Raw genomic sequence first — 21,279 nt, 5'->3', positions numbered from 1 at the left:
ACTTCTACTTTTGCTTCTACACATTCCATGAAACCAAACAATCCCTGTGATTAAAACAGATGAGACTGCCCAAGAATAATACAGAGAAAACAAACACACAAACAGGTCAAGGTTAGGACCCTGGGGAACATCAACATGCTAGAGACAGAGGAAGAAAAGCCAGTGAAAGAAGCAAAAGGGGGGTGGGGGGGCGAGGCGATTCAGGAGAAAGTAGTGTCCTAGAAGTCAACATAAGAGAGTTTCAACATAGTATCAAATGCTACCAAGAAATCAAATAGAAGAAAAACAAACTAGGCCACTAGATATGGAAATTAGGAGATCACTAGTGGCAATCTCTTTGCTAGTGTAGTAGTACCTAGTATAATTCAAACAGTTTGTTTTTAGGTCCTGACTGCCACACCAGTCATACTATTTATTCTCTGGTGGGTCCACACAAGTCTTTGCCTTGGTTTCTCTCTTATTTAAAAATAATAATAATAAAATCTGTCCCTAACCCTTCCGAAAACGTTCCATATCTTAAACTGCATGTAGCCGGGAGTTGTGGTGGGCGCCTGTAGTCCCAGCTACTTGGGAGGCTGAGGCAAGAGAATCACTTAAGCCCAGGAATTTGAGGTTGCTGTGAGCTGTGACATCATAGCACTCTACCAAGGGCAACATAATGAGACTCCATCTCAAAAATAAATAAATAAAATAAAATAAAATATAAACTGCATGGTGGTAAAATTCATGTAAAAATTCATTAAACTGAACATTTCAGACCTGAGCATTTTAAGAGAGAGAACAAAATCCCCTCTGTCCCATTCTTCCATAGTAATCATATTTAAAAATAAAGGGGCTTATAAGATAATTTAGGAGCAAAGTCTTCTTTTGAGTCCCAAGAATAATCTCATAGTATCCTCAACATTTACCTTCTGAGGTAATGTCATGTAATACTTTCCTCACCAAGAAACAGATCAGTACAAGTTTCCAGTGTTATGGCTGTATTAGCTTAGAGAAAGAAAGAAAGGTCACGTGTCTTCATACACTGAGCAGATGGCAGGCAATCAGAACCATCTGAGAGGGGATGACAGAAGCAGATGAGAGCCGCGAGAGGCACCCTGCCAACATGCAAAGGGCTCTTACCTTCATCAGGTGCTTGTTGACCCATTTGGTGAACGTTTTCTTCTGAACCCGGTCCCGTTCATCTGCAAAGGAAACACAGAGAAAGCACTGCTTTAGTACTACCCAGGCAACAAGTCCCCAGATCCCTGCCTTGCCCACACGTCAGTTCCTGTAGGAACAGTTAAAAGGGCTCACTTTGTCCACAGAACCACAGGACAGTGACTTCTTGTTAAGAAGGTTTGGCCTATCTGAACCTCTTTTTGAGACAGAGTCTCACCTTGTCGCCCTCAGTAGAGGGCCGTGGAGCCACAGCTCACAGCAACCTCAAACTCTTGGGCTTAAGCAGGTCTCCCGTGTAGCTGGGACTACAGGTGACCGCCACAATGCCTGGCTATTTTTTTGTTGCAGTTGTCATTGTTGTTTAGCTGGCCTGGGCTGGGCTCCAACCCGCCACCCTCAGTGTATGTGGCTGGCACCATATCCACTCAGCTAAGCTATGAGCACCGAGCCAACTTCTTTGGTCTTGACCATGCTGTCCCTTGATAGATTAGACAGAAAAAAATCATGGGGTGGCAAAGTTTCCCTGATACAATAATTTGAGCAGAGCAAAATGATTCCCCTCTTGCCTCATAACAATCTCCACAAAGCCAAAACTGTGAACAACACCAACAGAAGGGGTGGGGCTGCTTGGCATTTGGGACACTTGTCGGCAATGTTAAACCTCACCCTTCCTGTGCTGACTATCTGCCTGAGCATGGCTCTCCCCTATCCAGTACTTCTTGTGTTTCAGTTTCTTCATGAGCCATCACTAACCAGCCAAACTCCTGAAGCTGCCTAGTTTATGTCCAGTGCACATCTTTCCCCTCTCTTCCTTCTCCTAAGTCTTACAAGCAAACTTCCTTTCTTTCTCAACTATTGTCACCTCTTTAACAGAAACATTACTTGACAATGACCACTCCACAGAGGCCCTATGCTGCAGAAGACTCACATTCTCCCATTCCAGCCAATTCCCAGAGCCACTTCCAGACCACTCAGCCAACAGCCCTGCTCTTTTTCTACTTATTAGAAGCCCATGCCACCCCTATCGGACTACGCTCAAACCATTCTCACTGTCATTGTCCCTGCTCTGCGGAAAATCTACCGTAACCTTCCCGGATCACTCAGTTCACATTTATTACCTCTGTACATATGTAAACACATACGCTGACAACACAGCTGAGCTTGCTCGGCTTCCGTGACCTTCATCTCCAGTTCATATCCAGCCACCACACTGCCACACGTTGGGCCTCATTCCTTCTCCAAACGAATCTAGTTAGAATCATTATCAATCTCTCATACCCCCTAATCCTTCTCAATCTTCAGTTACTCCACTCTTACGTTGCTCTATTCATTAAGAACATCTAGAATTATCCCAGTCTGTGCCGAACAACATGGGTAAGCAATTCAAAGCTGCCCTCACTAATGTCCCAGCGATTCTCACTGCCTAACCTTCTACTACGTTCATCATAACATTCTCCAAACCTAAAATATTGCCATTGCTTAACTCTCCATTATTTTTTTTCCCAATTCAGACAACATTTCAGAAGAAAGTTGCGGAAGTATATAAATCTGGTTCACTAGTAATTCACATAAACTTCAGCTAGCTTCTTACTCCCTACTGCCCAGTTATTTTCTTCCTATGGACCCCACTGTAAAAGCCACAAAGTTCCATTTCAAACAAGATCAATGCTCTCTCTCCATACCAGGCAAACGTACTTGTCTACTTAGTTTTCTGCGTTTGTAGCCATTCAAAGCACTCTTTCGCCTTTATCTCTGGTTTTATCTTCACATCCTTCTTTTCAGCCTTGAATCCCTTCTTGCTTTATAAGGAACAATTCTCTTCCTACAAAAGACCATAGAGCTAAGGAATGGATTTTAAAAGTTACCTAGTCTTATTTCCTGGTGCTATGTAAATCCCTTCAATAATAAGCAATCATTTGTTCAAGGCTGAAAGATCTATCCAAATCACGCTTAAATCTATAATATTCTTGATGCTTAAAATTTAAGATAAGGTGTTGTCATAAGGCAACATATCGATTTGATCATTCTATAAAGTGTCATATCTGCTTCTTTTTAAATTCTACCTATTGGCTCGCACTTAGAACTGCAATAATTATTTTTAAGTTTAATCTGTCTTTTACTTAATAGAATCTTGCAAGTATTTAAAGCCTAGGTTTCATATGATATTTGACCACTGTCATTCCAACTTATTTTGATCTTTTCAGATGCTGATTCAGTTATCCAACATCTTCAACCTGAGGACTGAATCATAATCACTAATAATCATTAGTAATAATCAACTATAATTATTAATCAGTTGTATAATTACAACTACGGTCTCATCAAAATCACTGACGCTTTGCTCATACTATTTATTTTCACTTCACAGCAAGTTGCTTCTCTTCCTCTCCACCTCTCCAAATGCTTTTTTTTTGTAGAGACAGAGTCTCACTTTATGGCCCTCGGTAGAGTGCCGTGGCCTCACACAGCTCACAGCAACCTCCAACTCCTGGGCTTCAGAGATTCTCTTGCCTCAGCCTCCCAAGTAGCTGGGACTACAGGCGCCCGCCACAACGCCCGGCTATTTTTTGGTTACAGTTTGGCTGGGGCCGGGTTTGAACCCGTCACCTCGGTATATGGGGCCGGCGCCCTACTGACTGAGCCACAGGCACCGCCCTCCAAATGCTTTTTATTCTTTAAAATCCACCTTGTTCTTCACCTCATTTATTCTCCAAATAAATTGTCATTATGAGCCTAGCTGCTAGATCCTTCTGATTTGGGCAATAGAAATAGCAAAGTCATAGTATAGGCAAGAAGAAGAATTATAATCTCAATGAAGTTTAATATGAGCTATATACATAACAGGTAAGCAGAGTGCTCAAGAACATAAGCCAACACTTGTGGTGGTACTTACTTAAGGTAACCCAACACTTTCAGAGGCCAAGGTGGGAGGACTGTTTGAGGCAAGGAGTTTGAGATCAGCAAGACCTGCCGCTACAAAATTTAAAAAAATAAAAGAGTAGCCAGGTGCACTCGCATGTGCCTGTAGTCCCAGCTACTTGGGAGCCTGAAGCAGGAAGATCACTTGAGCCCAGGACTTTGAAGTTACAGTGAACTATGATAGCACCACTATACTCCGAAACAGAGCGAAACAGAGCAAGACCCTATCTCTTTATGAGAGACAGAGAGATAGACAAAGAAGGGGTTAAGGGAAACATGGAAGGTTAATGAGTTTCCCAGAGGAGTGACTCTAACCTTAAAAGATAAGCAAAGTTAGCTAGAAAGAGAAGGGATGGGACAAAGTTGCTACATGAAGTTACAGCTAATTACAAATGCTTGGAGATAAGAAAAAGAGAACTGCATAGAATTAAGGATGATTGAAAGATAGATGCTTATTACATAGTGCTGAGGCTCAAAACTGGATAGGACAGCATGGGACAAGCTAAGGAGCCCTAGCTTTATCCTATCAGTAAGGACTGGAAGATTTTAAATGGGAGAATGACATGATCAGATTTGTATCTGAGGAAAAATTACTCTGGCTGCCTTTCCTTATAACTCCGGTTCTCAAAAGTCTCTTTGTCTTACCAACTTTATAGTACCTTATTGTGCTAATTACTCAGTCAGCACTTATATAATTATATAGTTATGAACTTTTAATATGTTTATTCTCACATCACCAGTGACACCATTAACTCTTTGAAGAAACAGACCATGTTTTACTTTTTTGTATCTTGCACGACTTTTATAGCTCAAACTCTACATGGTAAGACCTAAAAACTGAAACAAATTTTTCTTGATTGGCCAATGTATAATTAGAAGACTAGCTAAAGGGGCGGCGCCTGTGGCTCAGTGAGTAGGGTGCCGGCCTCATATGCCGAGGGTGGCGGTTCAAACCCAGCCCCGGCCAAACTGCAACAAAAAAATAGCTGGGTGTTGTGGCGGGCGCCTGTAGTCCCAGCTGCTTGGGAGGCTGAGGCAGGAGAATCGCGTAAGCCCAAGAGCTGGAGGTTGCTGTGAGCTGTGTGACGCCACGGCACTCTACCGAGGGCGGTACAGTGAGACTCTGTCTCTACAAAAAAAAAAAAAAGAAGACTGGCTAAAGAAACTTCCAAAATGAAATTGGAACCAAGTATAAGAATCCAGTTCACACCTGTAGTCCCAGCTACTTGGGAGGCTGAGGCAAGAGAATCGCTTAAGCCCAGGAGTTGGAGATTGCTGTGAGCTGTGTGATGCCATGGCACTCTACCGAGGGCCATAAAGTGAAACTCTGTCTCTACAAAAAAAATAAAAAAGAATCCAGTTCAATATGTAAAAACCCCAACACCCCAATAAATATCACTTGTGTGCTAGGGACACAAGGAATGATGGAAAAAATAAAGCTAACTAAAATGTGTGCCCACTACCTTTTTACCAATACCAGACCCACTCTGCTTCACTATAGTAATTACCCTTGTGACCAAGAATAGTCTGATGGAGGGGGCAGGGTGTTTGCTTGTTTTGAGATAGCATCTCACTCTGTCACCCTGGGTGAAGTGCTGTGGTATCACAGTTCACAGTAACCTCAAACTCCTGGGTTCGACTGATCCTCTTGCCTCAGCCTCCCAAGTAGCAGAGACTATAGGCACCTGCCACACCACCTGACTATTCTATTTTTAGTAGAGATGGGATCTTGCTTTTGCTCAAGCTAGTCTCAAATTCCTGGGCTCCAGCAATCTACCTTCCTTTGCCTCCCTGAGTACTGGGATTACAGTCGAAAGCTAACGTGCCCTGCCTGATTCTAGTTTTGCAAAATTGTCACCCTTAAGAGACAAGTTTTCTTTCTTATTTTTTGTCTTAGAATTTTTTATTATAAAAGTTATACATGTTTATTATAACAGGCCAAACAATAAATAGATGAAAAGGGAAAATATTAACAGATTTTCTTTTAATCTAATTAGTATTTTTTTATTTTTTAAAGTTGAAAATATTTATTAGAAAAAGTATAAACAAAAGTCACAAAAGAATGACAGTACAGCATAACTAAAGTGTCATTTTCCCTAATCAATATAATTATTAAGTGATCCATTGCTTTACTGTATCTTCATACTAAGCATAAGAGTCCTTATCTCTGATCACAAGCACAAGGGGATTCCTGTAGATGACCCGGGGTTCACAGGTTATGCCCTTGCCCAGGATGATCTGGAGGACAGATGATTCCTGGATTCCTCACAGGACTCAGGGAGCCTTGAATACTGAAAGAAAACTCCCACAGTGAACCTTCCTCAGGTTGTCAGAAATGATATGGTTGCTGAGTGTGTCCACATCCAAGGTCATATCCACTTGGAACTTCCTCATTTTGGGGTGAATCCCTAGTACATCTCTCAGCTGGTTTTCTAGAGCCTTGACCTTGGACACCAGCCTCCCCAGCTGGGCAGTGAGCCTGATGGCACTCATCAGAGAGACCTTAGGGCAGAGAGGACACAGCAAACCCCCCTGTGGGGCTCCTTCTGCAGTGGGTACATGCATTAGAGCAGGCATCCTCAAACTGCGGCCCACAGGCCACATGAAGCGATGTGAATTGTATTTGTTCCCATTTTGTTTTTTACTTCAAAATAAGATATGTGCAGTGTGCATAGGAATTTGTTCACAGTTTTGTTTTGTTTTTTTTAACTATAGTCTGGCCCTCCAATGGTCTGAGGGACAGTGAATTGGCCCCCTGTTTAAAAAGTTTGAGGATGCCTGCATTAGAGGAAGCAGAAGTATCCACATTTCAGGTGCTCAGGATTATCAACATAGTCCAGGCAGACAGGACATCCGCTTGTTTCTTTAAAGTGCTCAGCCACAACCCTGTCTTTCCTCCACTAGGGTCCATCCCTTCTGGCTTCCAACTCTGTCCAAGGGCAGCTCAGATCTCTAGTTAGCATTTTAAAGAAGAGGTGGGATTCATTTGATTTCTTTTTAGTCTACTGCCTCATTTCTTTTAGACCTCAAGATGTGAGTAGCATGATTGAGTCCTTTTATCATCATAAGTTATTCTGTTCATCTACTAAGCCCTTTCATGAAGACAGAACACTAGAAAACCTGGTGGTCTGATATCAATCATGCTTCCAAAAGCTAAAACACTGACTTTCAATTCAGGAGAAAGAGGTCCAGGTGCTGGGTGGCGCCTGTGGCTCAAGGAGTAGGGCGCCTGTCCCATATGCTGGAGGTGGCAGGTTCAAACCCAGCCCCGGCCAAAAACCACCAAAAAAAGAGGTCCAGGTGCTTATTCTGACTATAATTATTAAAGGCAACATGATTACAAGCCTTTTCCAAGACTAGCTAGCATGCTTAGAGCTGAACTATAAGCTCCTCAGAAAAGGGTTTATAGAACTCCTTTGCTCCTAAGAGCTGGAAGATCCTCTTTCAGGATCCTATATTGACAGGCCCATTGATGCATAAAAGTTCTTTCCTAATTTAACCACTAGGATAAGAGAATGTGGCGGCGCCTGTGGCTCAGTGGGTAGGGCGCCAGCCCCATATACCGAGGGTGGTGGGTTCATACCCAGCCCCAGCCAAACTACAAAAAAAAATGGCCAGGTGTTGTGGCAGGCGCCCGTAGTCCCAGCTACTCGGCTAAGCTCAGGAGTTGGAGGTTGCTGTGAGCTGTGTGACGCCACAGCCCTCTACCAAGGTTGATAAAGTGGATTCTATCTCTACAAAAAAAAGAGAGAGAGAAAGAAAGCGAATAATGCGATGCCTAGAGTTTAATATCTTAACGTTTTAGTAAGGAAATTCATTAGGGAAGTCAAAAAACAACTCTAATGATTAAACAGACCTCCAGAATACTCCAATCAGCTCAGTCTTTTAAACTATTTAATAAGTTTTAGGTTTGGCTCCCTATACAAAAATCCCAAATTTAATTCTAGGAGCAAAGATCCACCTACCACTAGAGGTGGAACTCTCAGAAAGTACCCTGGCAAGAGAGAAAAATAGTCAAAGAAATGGTGATGCTCATTTTGGTATTTCTTACCACCTCAGCCCAACCAAAGGCTAAGGGAGCACCTACTGCCAACGAGATCAGCAGATGCTCCAACTGCTTCTCTGATTTTTAGATTTAACACTTAACATTAATAGTTAATGACTTACTAATCACTTGGGGGTTACTAAGTTAGAAAGCTTTAATTCGGGCGGCACCTGTGGCTCAAGGAGTAGGGCGCCGGTCCCATATGCCGGAGGTGGCGGGTTCAAACCCAGCCCCGGCCAAAAAACACAAAAAAAAAAAAAAAAAAAAAAGAAAGCTTTAATTCGAAGAACGTAATATTTGTTTCCAACCTTATTGAGACCACCACTACAGCCAGAAGTTGTGGCTTATGCCTGTAATCCCAGCATCTTGGGACTCCCAGATAGGAGAAATGCTTGGTGCGAGGAGTCAAGACTAGCCTAGGCAACAACACTAGCAAGACCCCATCTCTACAAAATTTTTTTTTTAAAAATTAGCCAGGTGTAGTGGTGTGTGCCCATAGTCCTAGCTACTTGGGTGGGTGAGGTAAGGGGATTGTTTGAGCCCAGGAGTTTGAGGCTACTGCACTGAGCTGTAATCATGTCTACAGTCTAGGCGAAAAAACAAGATCCAGTCTCAAAAAAAAAAAAAACAAACACCAACCGAACCAAAGGTCTCTGGCAGTGTGTTACCAGTATCTAGCCTGGCATTCAACTGTATCGAATTGTTTTAGTTTCACTAGCAAAGACATCCCCTCTTACAATTTGAGGTCAGTTTTTTCACCTATAATTGGATCTCTCTCCTTGGGAAACTTAATCCAACAATTATTCCCTAACCTGTGTATCTTCAGCTTCTCCCTCTCTACTGGTTCCGTCCACTCAGCTTCTGAGTAAGTATGATGACAATGCTCAGACTCCATTTCCTCACTTCCTTCTCACTCCGTGTAACCTGGCTTCCAGCCACGCAGATTTCACTGAAACTGCTCTCCCCAAAGTCACATAACTATCAACCCAATGAATAGTTTGGAATTCTATCTCACTCACTCTGTGCTGGAACACATTCCTTCCCCCTTTCAAGTCCACTCTTCCTCTTGAATCTGAGATTCCGTTTTACCCTAAGTTTTCCTCTTTCTTTGTTTTTCTTCTTCTCAGAACACCCCTTAAATGTTTACTCATCCTGAGACCTCTTATCTTTTCATTCTATATTACACACTCTCAAAATATCCCTGGATCCAAGAGTCTGTTGATGGCTTTGGAGAGTAAGTGTTCATGAATCATCTAAAACCGCATGCAAAGATTTTAGTATTATGTAGGAGTGGGGGAAATCCACAGCTTTTCCAAAAAAAAAAATTAAAAATAGCTGTTCTCTATATTCTCCTAGAATGATTTAATCAACTCCCACTGTTTCAATTGTAACATATACACTGTTAATTCCCAGATTCACATCCTCAGTTTAGGCCTTTACCCAAACACCACTCTCATTCATATCCAACGGCCTCTTAAATTTTCACACTCATCTCAAACTCAGTTTGTCTAAAACTGAACTCTTTTTTTTTTCTCCTTGCTTCTAACAGATTTGCTCTAATGCATCTTTTCAATGATGCCAGCAATCTTTCCAGCATGGCCATCCACCTTAAAATCCTTAGATACAGTCGAATGCTCAACAACCCTGTAAATTAGGTATTCACGGAAAAGATAAAGTCTAGACAGGTTCAGCAACTTGCCCAAAATCACAAGATGGGTAATGAGGCCAGATTTGAACCCAATTCTACCTAACTCAAAGCCTGATGCCTCCATTCAGAATAAACATTCAAATTTTCAGCTTGGAATCTAAAATTTATTATAATATAATCTAAGGCCTACCTACCACTCATCTGTCTTTCCACTCTTCCATTAAAACTCTAATTTCCAGCCTTATTAAAAACATTTCCACTCAAGTAGGGCACATTTTCTCACACTTGCATGCCTTTGCACAGACTGTTCTTTCTGCATGGAATGTAGCTCCCCCATTCTCTGACTACTCATTCTTCACCATGTAAGTCACTATCGCCTCCTCCAGGAGCTATTCCCATCTCTTGTACACACTAACTAGTTTGACTATTACACCATACATGGTTTACTTGTTTATCTGTCCTATCCTACTAGGAGCAATTTGAAAACAGGCCTGCTGTCAAATAAAAGCCTATATTTAAGGCTCAAAGTTCTATGTTCTGATGCAATATAGCTCACCGCATAGTCCCAGTGCATTATCAATCATTCAAAAAGCAAATGAGAGTGAGTAGAGCCTCTGCTAGTTTTACTGAGAACAGAATAAAAATCACAAAAGTTTCTTGAAACCCCGAAGCAAAATCCGCCAGTTGAGGTAAAATCATAGAGGACCCAGAAAGCTGGAGTGAAGAGGATGTACTTAATTAGACAAAGAGATGCCACTGAAATTTTCTGACTCAAGAGTATGCTTTGGGAAGATTAATCTGGCCTTGTACTGAAGGTCAGACTGCACTAGAGAGACACAAAGAAGCAGGAGAACCTGTTAGATATCTACTGACCAATAAAGAAATCTAAGAGCCTGAATTAGGGCAGAGGCTGCAGGAATACAAAGAAGGGCAAACAGATTTGCATGACAATGCAGAGGTAGAGACAATGGCCTCTAATTATTAACTAGCTGTGGCAGGGTTAAGAACATGGGAATTCAAGATAATTCTGATATTGCCCGTCAGAACAAGTAGGAAAGTAAAATCTTAACTTTTTTGAGACAGGGTGTTGTTGTCTCATCCAGGCTAGAATACAGTGGCACCATCACAGCTCACTGCAACCCTGAAGACCTGGGCTCAAGTGATATTCCCACCTCAGCCTCTTGAATAGCTAGGATTACAGGTGCACCCCACCATGCCCAGCTAATTTTTAAATATTGTTTGTAGAGGAAGGGTCTCACTATATTACTGGGCTGGTCTTGAACTCCTGGTCTCAAGCAATCCTCCTGCCTCAGCCTCCCCAAATTCTGGGATTACAGAGTCAGCCACTGAAGTGCTGGGATTACAGATGAGTCACCACACTCAACTGAGAGAGGAACCTTTTGATAAAGAAAATAAAAGGAGGCACAGATTTGGTGAGGGTGCATGGGAACAAATAATGTGGTGTTAGCACGATCTTCCCACAGACCACTGGTATCTTTGGTCTGGCGTAAGAAGAGCAGTCAGAATTGAAGACATGAATTTGGAGCTAACAGTTGATAGCTGAAGCTGTGGAAAGGTAGTGCAAGTAACTTGTTTCAACAAATCTTCCTAATCACCGCTTTTGCCCAGAGGAATAAAGGATCAAGTGTTTTGATATTCAAAGCCCTCTACAACTGTATTAAAATTCAATTCCAGTTTTTATTGACTATGTTTTAAGTGGTTGGAGGAGATAAAGGCCAGGTTTCTAATCAGAAGAAATTTACAATCCATACATTCCTTCAACTTTATCGCTAGACTCTTCTCTGCATATGACTCAGCTACTACCATTCTGATTGCCTTATTTTTTCTAAACAAACCTTTTACATCCTGCCTTTTCTCCCAACTAGAATATCTACCCTTCCCTACTTGGTTTATCTAACTCAGAACCTCCTTTCAAGATCCAGCTGAAGTCCCACTTTTCCCAATATGCCTTTCTGACCATCCAGCCACTTTTGGGTGCCTACTGAACTTAAAAGTTTATTTAATTTACTTGGCCATGGGCATATAAAACCTGCTATTAGATGTACTTGTATATAAGTCCTATTTCTCTATCTGAAGTGAGCTGTTTATAATCAAGATCCATATTATTAATTTTCTCAAATATTCAACATTTAGGACAACAGTAGATACTAAAAAAATTCACTGAACAAATATATATTGAGAGCCCACTATGGGCCAAGGTTATTTCTACACAGACACATTAAGATGATATTTAAAATAAAATGCTATTTTCTTTTTTTTGAGACACAGTCTTGCCCTTAGTAGAGTGCAATGACATCATAGCTTACAGTCACCTCAGACTCTTGGGCTCAAGCGATGCTTTTGTCTCAGCTTCCTGAGTAGCTGGGACCACAGGTACCCACCACATCACCTGGCTATTTTTTTTTTTTTAATTTGTGTTGTTTCCTTTTATTTATTTATTTATTTTTGCAGTTTTTGGCCAGGGCTGGGTTTGAACCTGCCACCTCTGGTATATGGGGCCAGCGCCCTACTCCTTTGAGCCCAGGCGCCACCCTCACCTGGCTATTTTTAGAGGTGGGGTCTCACTCTTGTTCAGGCAATCCATCTGCCTTGGCCTTCCACAGTGCTAGGATTACAGGAGTGAGCCACCTTGTCTGACCTAAAACGCCATTTTCAAAGTCAAACTAAGAAGTGATCTCGGGCGGCGCCTGTGGCTCAAAGGAGTAGGGCGCAGGCCCCATATGCCAGAGGTGGGAGGTTCAAACCCAGCCCTGGCCAAAAACTGTAAGCAAAAAAAAAAAAAAAAAAAAGATTGCTTTTCAACAGGTAACTGAAATTACCACTCTTCTTTATTTATTTTTTATAAAAACTTTATTTTTAAAACTCCAAGTAATGGAGTTTTACCTGGTCACCCTCGGTAGAGGTCACCCTGGCCTCTTAGCTCACAGCAACCTCAAACTCTTGGGCTCAAGCAATTCTCTTGCCTCAGCCGCCCAAGTAGTTGGGACTATAGGTGCCTGTCACAACGCCCAAATGTTTTTAGAGACAGGCTCTTGCTCAGGCTGGTCTCAAACTTGTGAGCTCAGGTGATCCACCAGCCTCGGCCTCCCTGAGTGCTATATTACAGGCGTGAGCCACTGTGCTGGGCCTTCACATGTCTCTTCTAAACCATAGCTTTCCTAAAATTCTTCTTGCCACATCTGGATTCAGAAGCTTTGTACCGCTTAATGTCCTCATGTAAGCTCAAAGGAAAATGGCTAAACTAAAGATCAAGCAATTAAAATATGATTACCAATAATGTACAATGGCACCACCATTAAAAATGATTCGTGTCCTCAGAAGGCTAAAAATCTACTTTGGGAGGTAAGACGGACTTTGATATTTATTGTGTTTACTATGTATCAGGTGCTTTGTGGGGCCTTAAGTATTTAATTCTCACAACTCTATCAAGTGTATCTTCATGTTATAGTTCAGCAAATTGATGCTCAGAAAGGCTTATTAATAATTTTCCCAAAGACACACAGTAAGTAGTAGAATGCAGGTTCAAATCTAAGTCAGTAACACTCTATCAGGGGTGTCTAACCTTTTTATTCCTCTGCCACAAACTGAAATAATAAGAGTTCCCTTAGGCCACACACTAAATGCACAAACACTAACAATAGCCGATGAGCAAAACAAAAAGTCCCTGCATACTTTTCACAGTTATCCCACACCATGGATAAGCAAAACAGTCCTCAAAAAAAATCAGCATTGGGATTCATTAAAGGCATCTATGGTTGGTGCAGATAGAAAAAGTATCAAAGAATGAGACTTGAGGTTTTAGGAGAAAGTGACTTCAACACAAAATTTAAATTTTATACCTTTGGGAGGCTGAGGCAAGAGGATCAAGTGAGCCTGGGAGTTGGAGGCTGTAGTAAGCTATGATGAAGTCCCCACATTCTAGCCCAGGCAACAGAGTGAGACCCTGACTTAAAAAAACTTTTTCCTTCCTTTTCTTTCCTTCCCTTTCCTTTATGTTGCTCAGGCTGGTCTCAAATTCCTAGGCTCAAGGGATCCTCCAACCTCAGCCTCCCAAAGTGCTGGGATTACTGGGTGTGAGCCACCACCCGCAGCCTTATTTCTTTCTTTCTTTTTTTTTTTGTAGAGACAGAGTCTCACTTTATTGATTTCAGTAGAGTGCTGTGGCATCACACAGCTTACAGCAACCTCAAACTCCTGGGCTTAGGCGATTCTCTTGCCTCAGCCCCCCGAGTAGCTGGGACTACAGGTGCCTGCCACAACACCAGCTATTTTTTGCTGCAGTTTGGCCAGGGCGGGGTTTGAACCCGCCACCCTTGGTATATGGGGCCGGCGCCCTACCCACTGAGCCACAGGCGCCGCCCTGCAGCCTTATTTCTTAAGAAAAACTGATCTGTAGCAGTGATTGTTCTTTGAACCATTAGGAATAAGATAATACAGAACAGAAGTCGAGAGTAATAAGAGACAAAGAGATAGAGGAAGAACAATATAAGGAGAACAGAAGAAAAGAAAAGCTCAATAGTTTCTAGAATATCCAATGGAGTATCACAGAAAAAAACAAATACTGGCTGGCCATGGTGGCTCATACCAGTAATCCTAGCATTCTGGGAGGCTGAGTTGGGAGGATCCCTTGAGCTCAGGAGCTCAAGATCAGCCTTAGCAAGAGTGAGACCCCATCTCTACTAAAAATAGCTTAGGTGACAGAGTGAGACTCAGTCTCAATAAAAGAAAAACTAAATATTTAATAGATACAAAGTTTTAAGAATCCTCAAAAATTGTTTTCAAGTTGAAGAAATTAAAGATGTTAAAAAAAAAAAAATTTAGGAGGGCACCAACCCCATATACTGAGGACAGCGGGTTCAAACCCGGCCTCAGCCAAACTGCAACCAAAAAAAAAAAAAAAATTTAGGGTTATACAGCAACAGAACTAAGTCTCTACAACTTGGATATCCTGGTGTCTTTCCTACGGTTCTTATTAATAACTTCACATTCATCTCCCCTCTCTAAGCCTAAGTTTCAACTACAAAATGAGGAATTTGGACTAGGCAAATAAATGGTTTCCAAATATCAGTCTGTGAATCAACCATATCAAAATCACCTGGGTCTATGGTGCATCTTAATGTACACAGCTATGATTTAATAATAAAAATAAGTTAATTAAAAAAATAAATAAATAAAATTTCAAAAAAAAAAAATCACCTGGGGAGCTTTTTTACAAGTACAAATTTAAGCAAACCAAAGGAATATCTTCTTTCTTGCTAAAAAGCCCAACTGCTGCATCTGACCTCCCTTCCCAGTATGGATCCATAGGCCCTGCTGCTAACACAGGCTCAAATAGGGAACATTACCCTCTCCAGCTGCCCAGGTACCCCAATCTAACACACAAAGGCTATCCAAAGGAGTTTTGGTTCCAAGAAAAGGGGTGTGTATTTGTGTGCCTAAACTTGTATAGGGAGAATGGATAAAGATCAGCTCTGAAATTTCTTCATATTATATATTGTTCACATTATATTACTACTACAACCACTAGCTAGCATTTATGAACTTATTTTGTATGAGGCACTGTGCTAAGTGCTTTAATATCATATACTCCTCGTAATACTCCATGATTTTTTTTCTTTTTTTTTTTTTTCTTTGTAGAGACAGAGTCTCACTTTATGGCCCTCGGTAGAGGGCCGTGGCCACACACAGCTCACAGCAACCTCCAACTCCTGGGCTTAAGCGATTCTCTTGCCTCAGCTTCCCAAGTAGGTGGGACTACAGGCGCCCGCCACAACGCCCGGCTATTTTTTGGTTGCAGTTTGGCCGGGGCCGGGTTTGAACCTGCCACCCTCGGTATATGGGGCCGGCGCCCTACTCACTGAGCCACAGGCGCCGCCCTACTCCATGATTTTTTAACAAATGAAGAAAGCAAGGCATAGAAAGGTTAAGCAATCTTCTCAGCTTGCACAGCTGTTAAGTAGTAGAGTAGAAAAAGCCTCAAGTAGACGGTTGCTGCCAAAGCCTATTCTCTTAATAATAATGACATACTGCTTCTAGGGGGTTAAGTGAGAGAAAGTGACCTCCAAATACATTTTCACCCTAAAACTTTCAATAAAAATTCTGGACTTCCTTATACTTCTTGGTTGATTACACTTTGGCTGTAAGTTTATCTCTAAGCACATTAAGAAGCAGATGATTCTTTCTTCAAGGTCCTAAAGAAGAAATCTCAATGATATGGGAAAGATAAAAAACTAAGTTACTGAAACTGCCCCTCCTTGGCCCCTAAGCATTATTATACTAGCAGATTTGTTTCTCAAAAAGCACTTCAATATTTGATAGTACTGGTCTAGCAATTGGGAGATCTGTTCAGAATCCTAGCTCTGTAACTCTCCTTCTCTGATATTTCTTCTAAAGCAGTGGTTCTCAACCTTCCTAATGCTGCAATGTATTTTCATTGTTAAAAAAGGGGTTGCGACACATAGGTTGAGAACTGCTGTTCTAACAGGTATCCAGGCCAAACGATCAGCAATTTCAATTTTAGTGAAATTTCTGCCTATTTGGGTCACAATTTTGCTCCTTTTTAAAGATTCAAAGTATAAAACCAAAAGATATTAGGATATCAATCCAGTGGTTCCCCAATTTAGATTTCAGAGACTAGTAAATGTTTCAAAATAAATTAGAAAGCCTAAGCTAAGTGGTTAACTTTTCATTTTGCTAAGTAAGAATATCTTAAAAATAAACTACCATATGCCTCAAATGGCTAAGGCGCCAGCCACATACACCTGAGCTGGTGTGTTTGAATCCAGCCCGGGCCTGCCAAACAACAATGACAACTACAACCAAAAAATAGCCAGGCTTTGTGGCGGCGCCTGTAGTCCCAGCTACTTGGGAGGCAGAGGCAAGAGAATTGCTTGAGCCCAGGAGTTTGAAGTTGCTATGAGCTGTGATGCCATAGCACCCTACACAGGGCAACAGCTGAGGCTCTGTCTCAAAATAAACTACCATCTGATAATAATTCTTTCATAAAATAAAGGATATTTTAACATAAAAAGTAGGAGGGATAATTTCAAGATAAAGGAAAGTTCCTTAAATAAGTTTAGCTTTATTAAAAACACAGTACCTTTTCTTTATCTCATTTTATTTTACTGATAATCGATAAGTTGCTGTTTCAGTCTGGCTCCAGTCTGTATACCCTATAGTTTGGAAACCAAGGAAACCTATGGCCAAAAATGTTAGTTCACTTGTTCAAGGCCATAGAATATTATGTAAATAATTATTTAATGATCTGTTATCAAGAAAGATCTAAGGCACAGCTAACAAGACTCTTCTCCTAGCCTCTAATTCTTCTTTAGGTTCCTATCCCCAGACCATCTTTGAGCCCTTTTCTGTGATAGCTGGCAGAAAAAAGGTATAAGAGAATTAGCAATAAGTCCCAAAGAGGAAACCTAGACCATGACTCCTCCCTTCCACCACCCTCCCATCCCCCAGACCTACTCAGAGGTAGAGTAACCAACCAACTTCTGCTAAAAATACACTCTGGACTTTCAGCGCTATGCAACATAACTTAAAAGTGGTTTCCTGATACAGCAGACACATGAGCATGAATTCAGTCTCTATAAAAAAGTCCCACACCCAAAGCTTGGGCTCTTAACTGCCAGTCACTACACATGTTAAGAAGTTCCCCAGGAAGTAGGGCACCCCCATCTACTTCACTGCATATTTTAACAAGCCCAAAGGTTGTAACACCTGCAAGGCTTCAAAGCCCATGCTATCCTATGAGTCAATAAGAGCGAGGGCTATTTGGGATTCTCAGGACCAGACCAAAAAAAAAAAAACTTCACATACTAACCCATACAGCACATGCGGCAAACCAGGTGGGCGTTGAACTCGTGCTCATCTTGGTAACTGGGCCACATGGTGCCCCTGCATCTGCCCCTGCTAAGAGGTTCCCCCAAGAACCTCTAGCTAGTGGCCAGTGTACCCTCGGCACCTCCTCAAAAAGGGCTGAGAGGTGAACAGAGATAGCCAAAGGGCTGGGCGATGAACAGAGAGACAGCAGAACAGAGAAGAAGCTCCACCCACCACTTCCTACTGACCTCCTTCTTCCCTTGAGGTCAGAGAGGAAGCTCCTCCCTAGGGTACCTCCAAAAACTGGGTCCATGTCTTCAGGCAAACAGCCTGCTGTTCAAAAGCAGCACCCACTCAGTGTTTCCAGATGAACAAAGCCTGCAGAGATGAGAGCTGTGTATGCCAAAGTCCAGTCACGGTATTAAGTGAATAAGCCTGAGCAAGCAGAAACTGGTCTTTGAGCTACCTTCCATTTGCAGAGCAGAAGCTTCTAACCTGGTGAATCTTAGTTGCAGGAGAGCTGGTGAGCTAACACAGCTTACTGCCAAGTCAGGAAGAGTGCATCCATTGCCCAAGAACTTGGTCCTTGGGCTTGCCTTTTCTCAGGCAGAAGTACATATAAAGTGTTAACCAACTGAGAAGATCTCATGCTGGGAGAGACGGTAAGGAAGCAAACACATAAGATCACTGTCCACAGACAACAGATACCTAGATTCTGAAGGGGGATTCATTTCCCCACATACAGCTGTCCAAAGGAAGAGTCACAGTCACTCCCCAATGACTCTACCTACTTTACAGAGTAGCCGCACCTCAGCCAGCCTTGGAGGTAGATTAGCACAGCCGATTTTATCAGGTTCAAAAATACCACTTGCTTCTTGCTCCATTCTTCTCATCCAGCCTCCCCCTTTCTCTTCCAGATCCCCCTCTGTCTTTACAATCAGTACACTTAACTCAGCTGTGTCAGAAATCCCTTTATCCATCAGTGGAATGCTCTTGCTTGTTTATCCAACTTGTTTTCCGAGTCTTGGCTAATTGTACCAGACACTGGAATGTGCCGAAAAAACACAATGAAGGGCTTTTCATTCAGATGGCCCAGCCCATCTATTGCTTCTTCACAGTTCTGACCCAACCAGGGGGAGAGAAAAGCTGAGCCGCTGTGGATGTCAGGACAGACACTCCAGTCCTACCCCAAACCACTCAAAAAGGCCCTGCCACAGATAAGGGCCTAATCACTGGCCCTCTGCTCTGGCTCCCTAAATAGAACGACTTCTTCAGGCTAATGCTGCTTTCAATCCTGTTCCTGAAGGCAGGGAGGAAGGAGGGGGCAGCACCCCAGAAAGCAAGTTTCCAGAGATTGGCCCAAAAGACTACAAGTGAAGAAAAATAAATATGAGCTTGCCTAGAAGCATACTCATTTTGAACAAGCCCTGTGACCTGCCTCAGTTGTCTGACAACTTCCTTCACTCCCAATTGGCATCCCTCCCACTTACAAACTGCTAATAATCCTGTTACTGCTTACTAATAATGGGACTCACAGCTGACTTTATCCCTCCTAGACTAAGCTCTCAGTCACCTGATAACCTACGACAATTATACTTCTTATCACACTCTGTCCTTCTTATCACACTCTTCTCAGCATTGGAGAGGAAAGGTTCTCCCAGAATTTACCTCATCTTAGGAAAAGGAATACATAAGAAATAGAGAAGGAACACGTGGAGGTTCCTAGAGAGTGATGTGCCAGGGGAGGGCACAGAAGCTCCATACCCCTTCCCCCATATCTCACCCTATGCATCTCTTCATCTGTATCCCATTATATAAAAAGCTAGCAATGTGGGCGGCGCCTGTGGCTCAGTCGGTAAGGCGCCGGCCCCATATACCGAGGGTGGCGGGTTCAAACCTGGCCCTGGCCAAACTGCAAAACCAAAAAATAGCCGGGCGTTGTGGCGGGAGCCTGTAGTCCCAGCTACTTGGGAGGCTGAGGCAAGAGAATTGCTTAAGCCCAGGAGTTGGAGGTTGCTGTGAGCTGTGTGAGGCCACGGCACTCTACTGAGGGCCATAAAGTGAGACTCTGTCTCTACAAAAAAAAAAAAAAAAAAGCTAGCAATGTTTAAAAAGCAAAGAAAAAAAGAAATAAGGAAGGGAGAAGAAAAAGGAACGAACATTCCTGATTAATATCAACCTCTTCCTTTATCAGATTTAAATTCTCTGAGTGGGGCGGCGCCTGTGGCTCAGTCGGTAAGGCGCCGGCCCCATATACCAAGGGTGGTGGGTTCAAACCCGGCCCCGGCCAAACTGCAACAAAAAAATAGCCGGGCGTTGTGGCGGGCGCCTGTAGTCCCAGCTACTCGGGAGGCTGAGGCAAGAGAATCGCTTAAGCCCAGGAGTTGGAGGTTGCTGTGAGCTGTGTGAGGCCACGGCACTCTACCGAGGGCCATAAAGTGAGACTCTTGTCTCTACAAAAATAAAAAAAAATAAAAAATAAAATTAATTTTCTGAGTGCAGAGACTATCTTTCATCTTCATACCCCTGTCTCTAGCACAGAAGGCATTCCGTAACTTAAGCTGAAATTAACTAGGCATCTACTGTAACTGCTAGTTCACAAGTAATGTGCTAAGAACTTTAAATATCATTTCATTTAATCCCTATAGCAGCAATTCTCTAAGAAAGGTATCATCATTTATTTCCATTTTAGAGATATGACACTAAGATTTAAAAAGGCTATGGCCAGTCATGGTGGCTCACGCCTGTAATCCTAGCACTTGGGAGGCCAAGCTGGGTATTTGCCCTGAGTTCACAGGTTCGAGACCAGATTGAGCAAGAGTGAAACCCTGTCTCTAAAAATAGCCAGGTATTGTGGCAGTGCCTGTAGGCCCAGCTACTTGGGAGGCTGAGGCAAGGGAATCGCTTAAGCCCAAGAGTTGGAAGTTGCTGTGAGCTGTGATGCCATAGCACTCTATGGAGGGTGACAAAGAGAGACTCTGCCTCAAAAAAAAAAAAAGAAAGAAAAAGAAAAGATTTAAAAACGCTAAATAGGCAGCGCCTGTGGCTCAGTGAGTAGGGCGCCGGCCCCATATGCCGAGGGTGGCGGGTTCAAACCCAGCCCCGGCCAAACTGCAACAAAAAAAATAGCCAGGCGTTGTGGTGGGCGCCTGTAGTCCCAGCTGCTCGGGAGGCTGAGACAGGAGAATCGTGTAAGCCCAAGAGTTAGAGGTTGCTGTGAGCCGTGTGACGCCATGGCACTCTACCCGAGGGCAGTACAGTGAGACTCTGTCTCTACAAAAAAACAAAAAACAAAAAACGCTAAATAACCTGACCACGATCACATATCTCCCTATCCAGCTCCAAAGCTGTGCCTCCTGTTATACCCTGCTATCTGTGAGAGGAACCTAAGCAAAAATAACTAAACTAGGGGAGTGGAATTGTATATACATGTATAAGGAGGTAGAATATTCTTGGGAAGTTTAAGAAATAAAAGCACTTAATTAAAATAGCCAGGCATTGTGGCAGGTGCCGGTAGTCCCAGCTACTTGGGAGGCTGAGGCAGGAGAATCGCTTGAGCCCAGGAGTTGGAGTTTGCTGTGAGCTGTGATGCCATAGCACCCCACCCAGGTTGACAGCTTGAGGCGCTGTCTCAAAAAAAAAAAAAAAAAAAGCACTT

The 21,279-nt window shown here is 42.6% G+C and overlaps 1 protein-coding gene across 9 annotated transcripts in view; it reads right to left on the bottom strand.

Moving 5' to 3' along the window:
* The window catches only part of MACF1 (microtubule actin crosslinking factor 1), a 401,452-nt gene that overhangs the window by 237,261 nt on the left and 142,912 nt on the right, over positions 1–21,279 (bottom strand). For all 9 annotated transcript variants that reach the window (XM_053575600.1, XM_053575601.1, XM_053575606.1 and 6 more), the window contains one exon: positions 1,123–1,184. In XM_053575600.1, the coding sequence (XP_053431575.1) occupies positions 1,123–1,184 (62 nt within the window). The remainder of the gene's footprint in view (positions 1–1,122; positions 1,185–21,279) is intronic.

The sequence above is a fragment of the Nycticebus coucang genome, chromosome 22 (assembly GCF_027406575.1).
Source record: "Nycticebus coucang isolate mNycCou1 chromosome 22, mNycCou1.pri, whole genome shotgun sequence".
NCBI lineage: Eukaryota > Metazoa > Chordata > Mammalia > Primates > Lorisidae > Nycticebus > Nycticebus coucang.
This window is presented reverse-complemented; position numbering and strand designations above follow the sequence as displayed.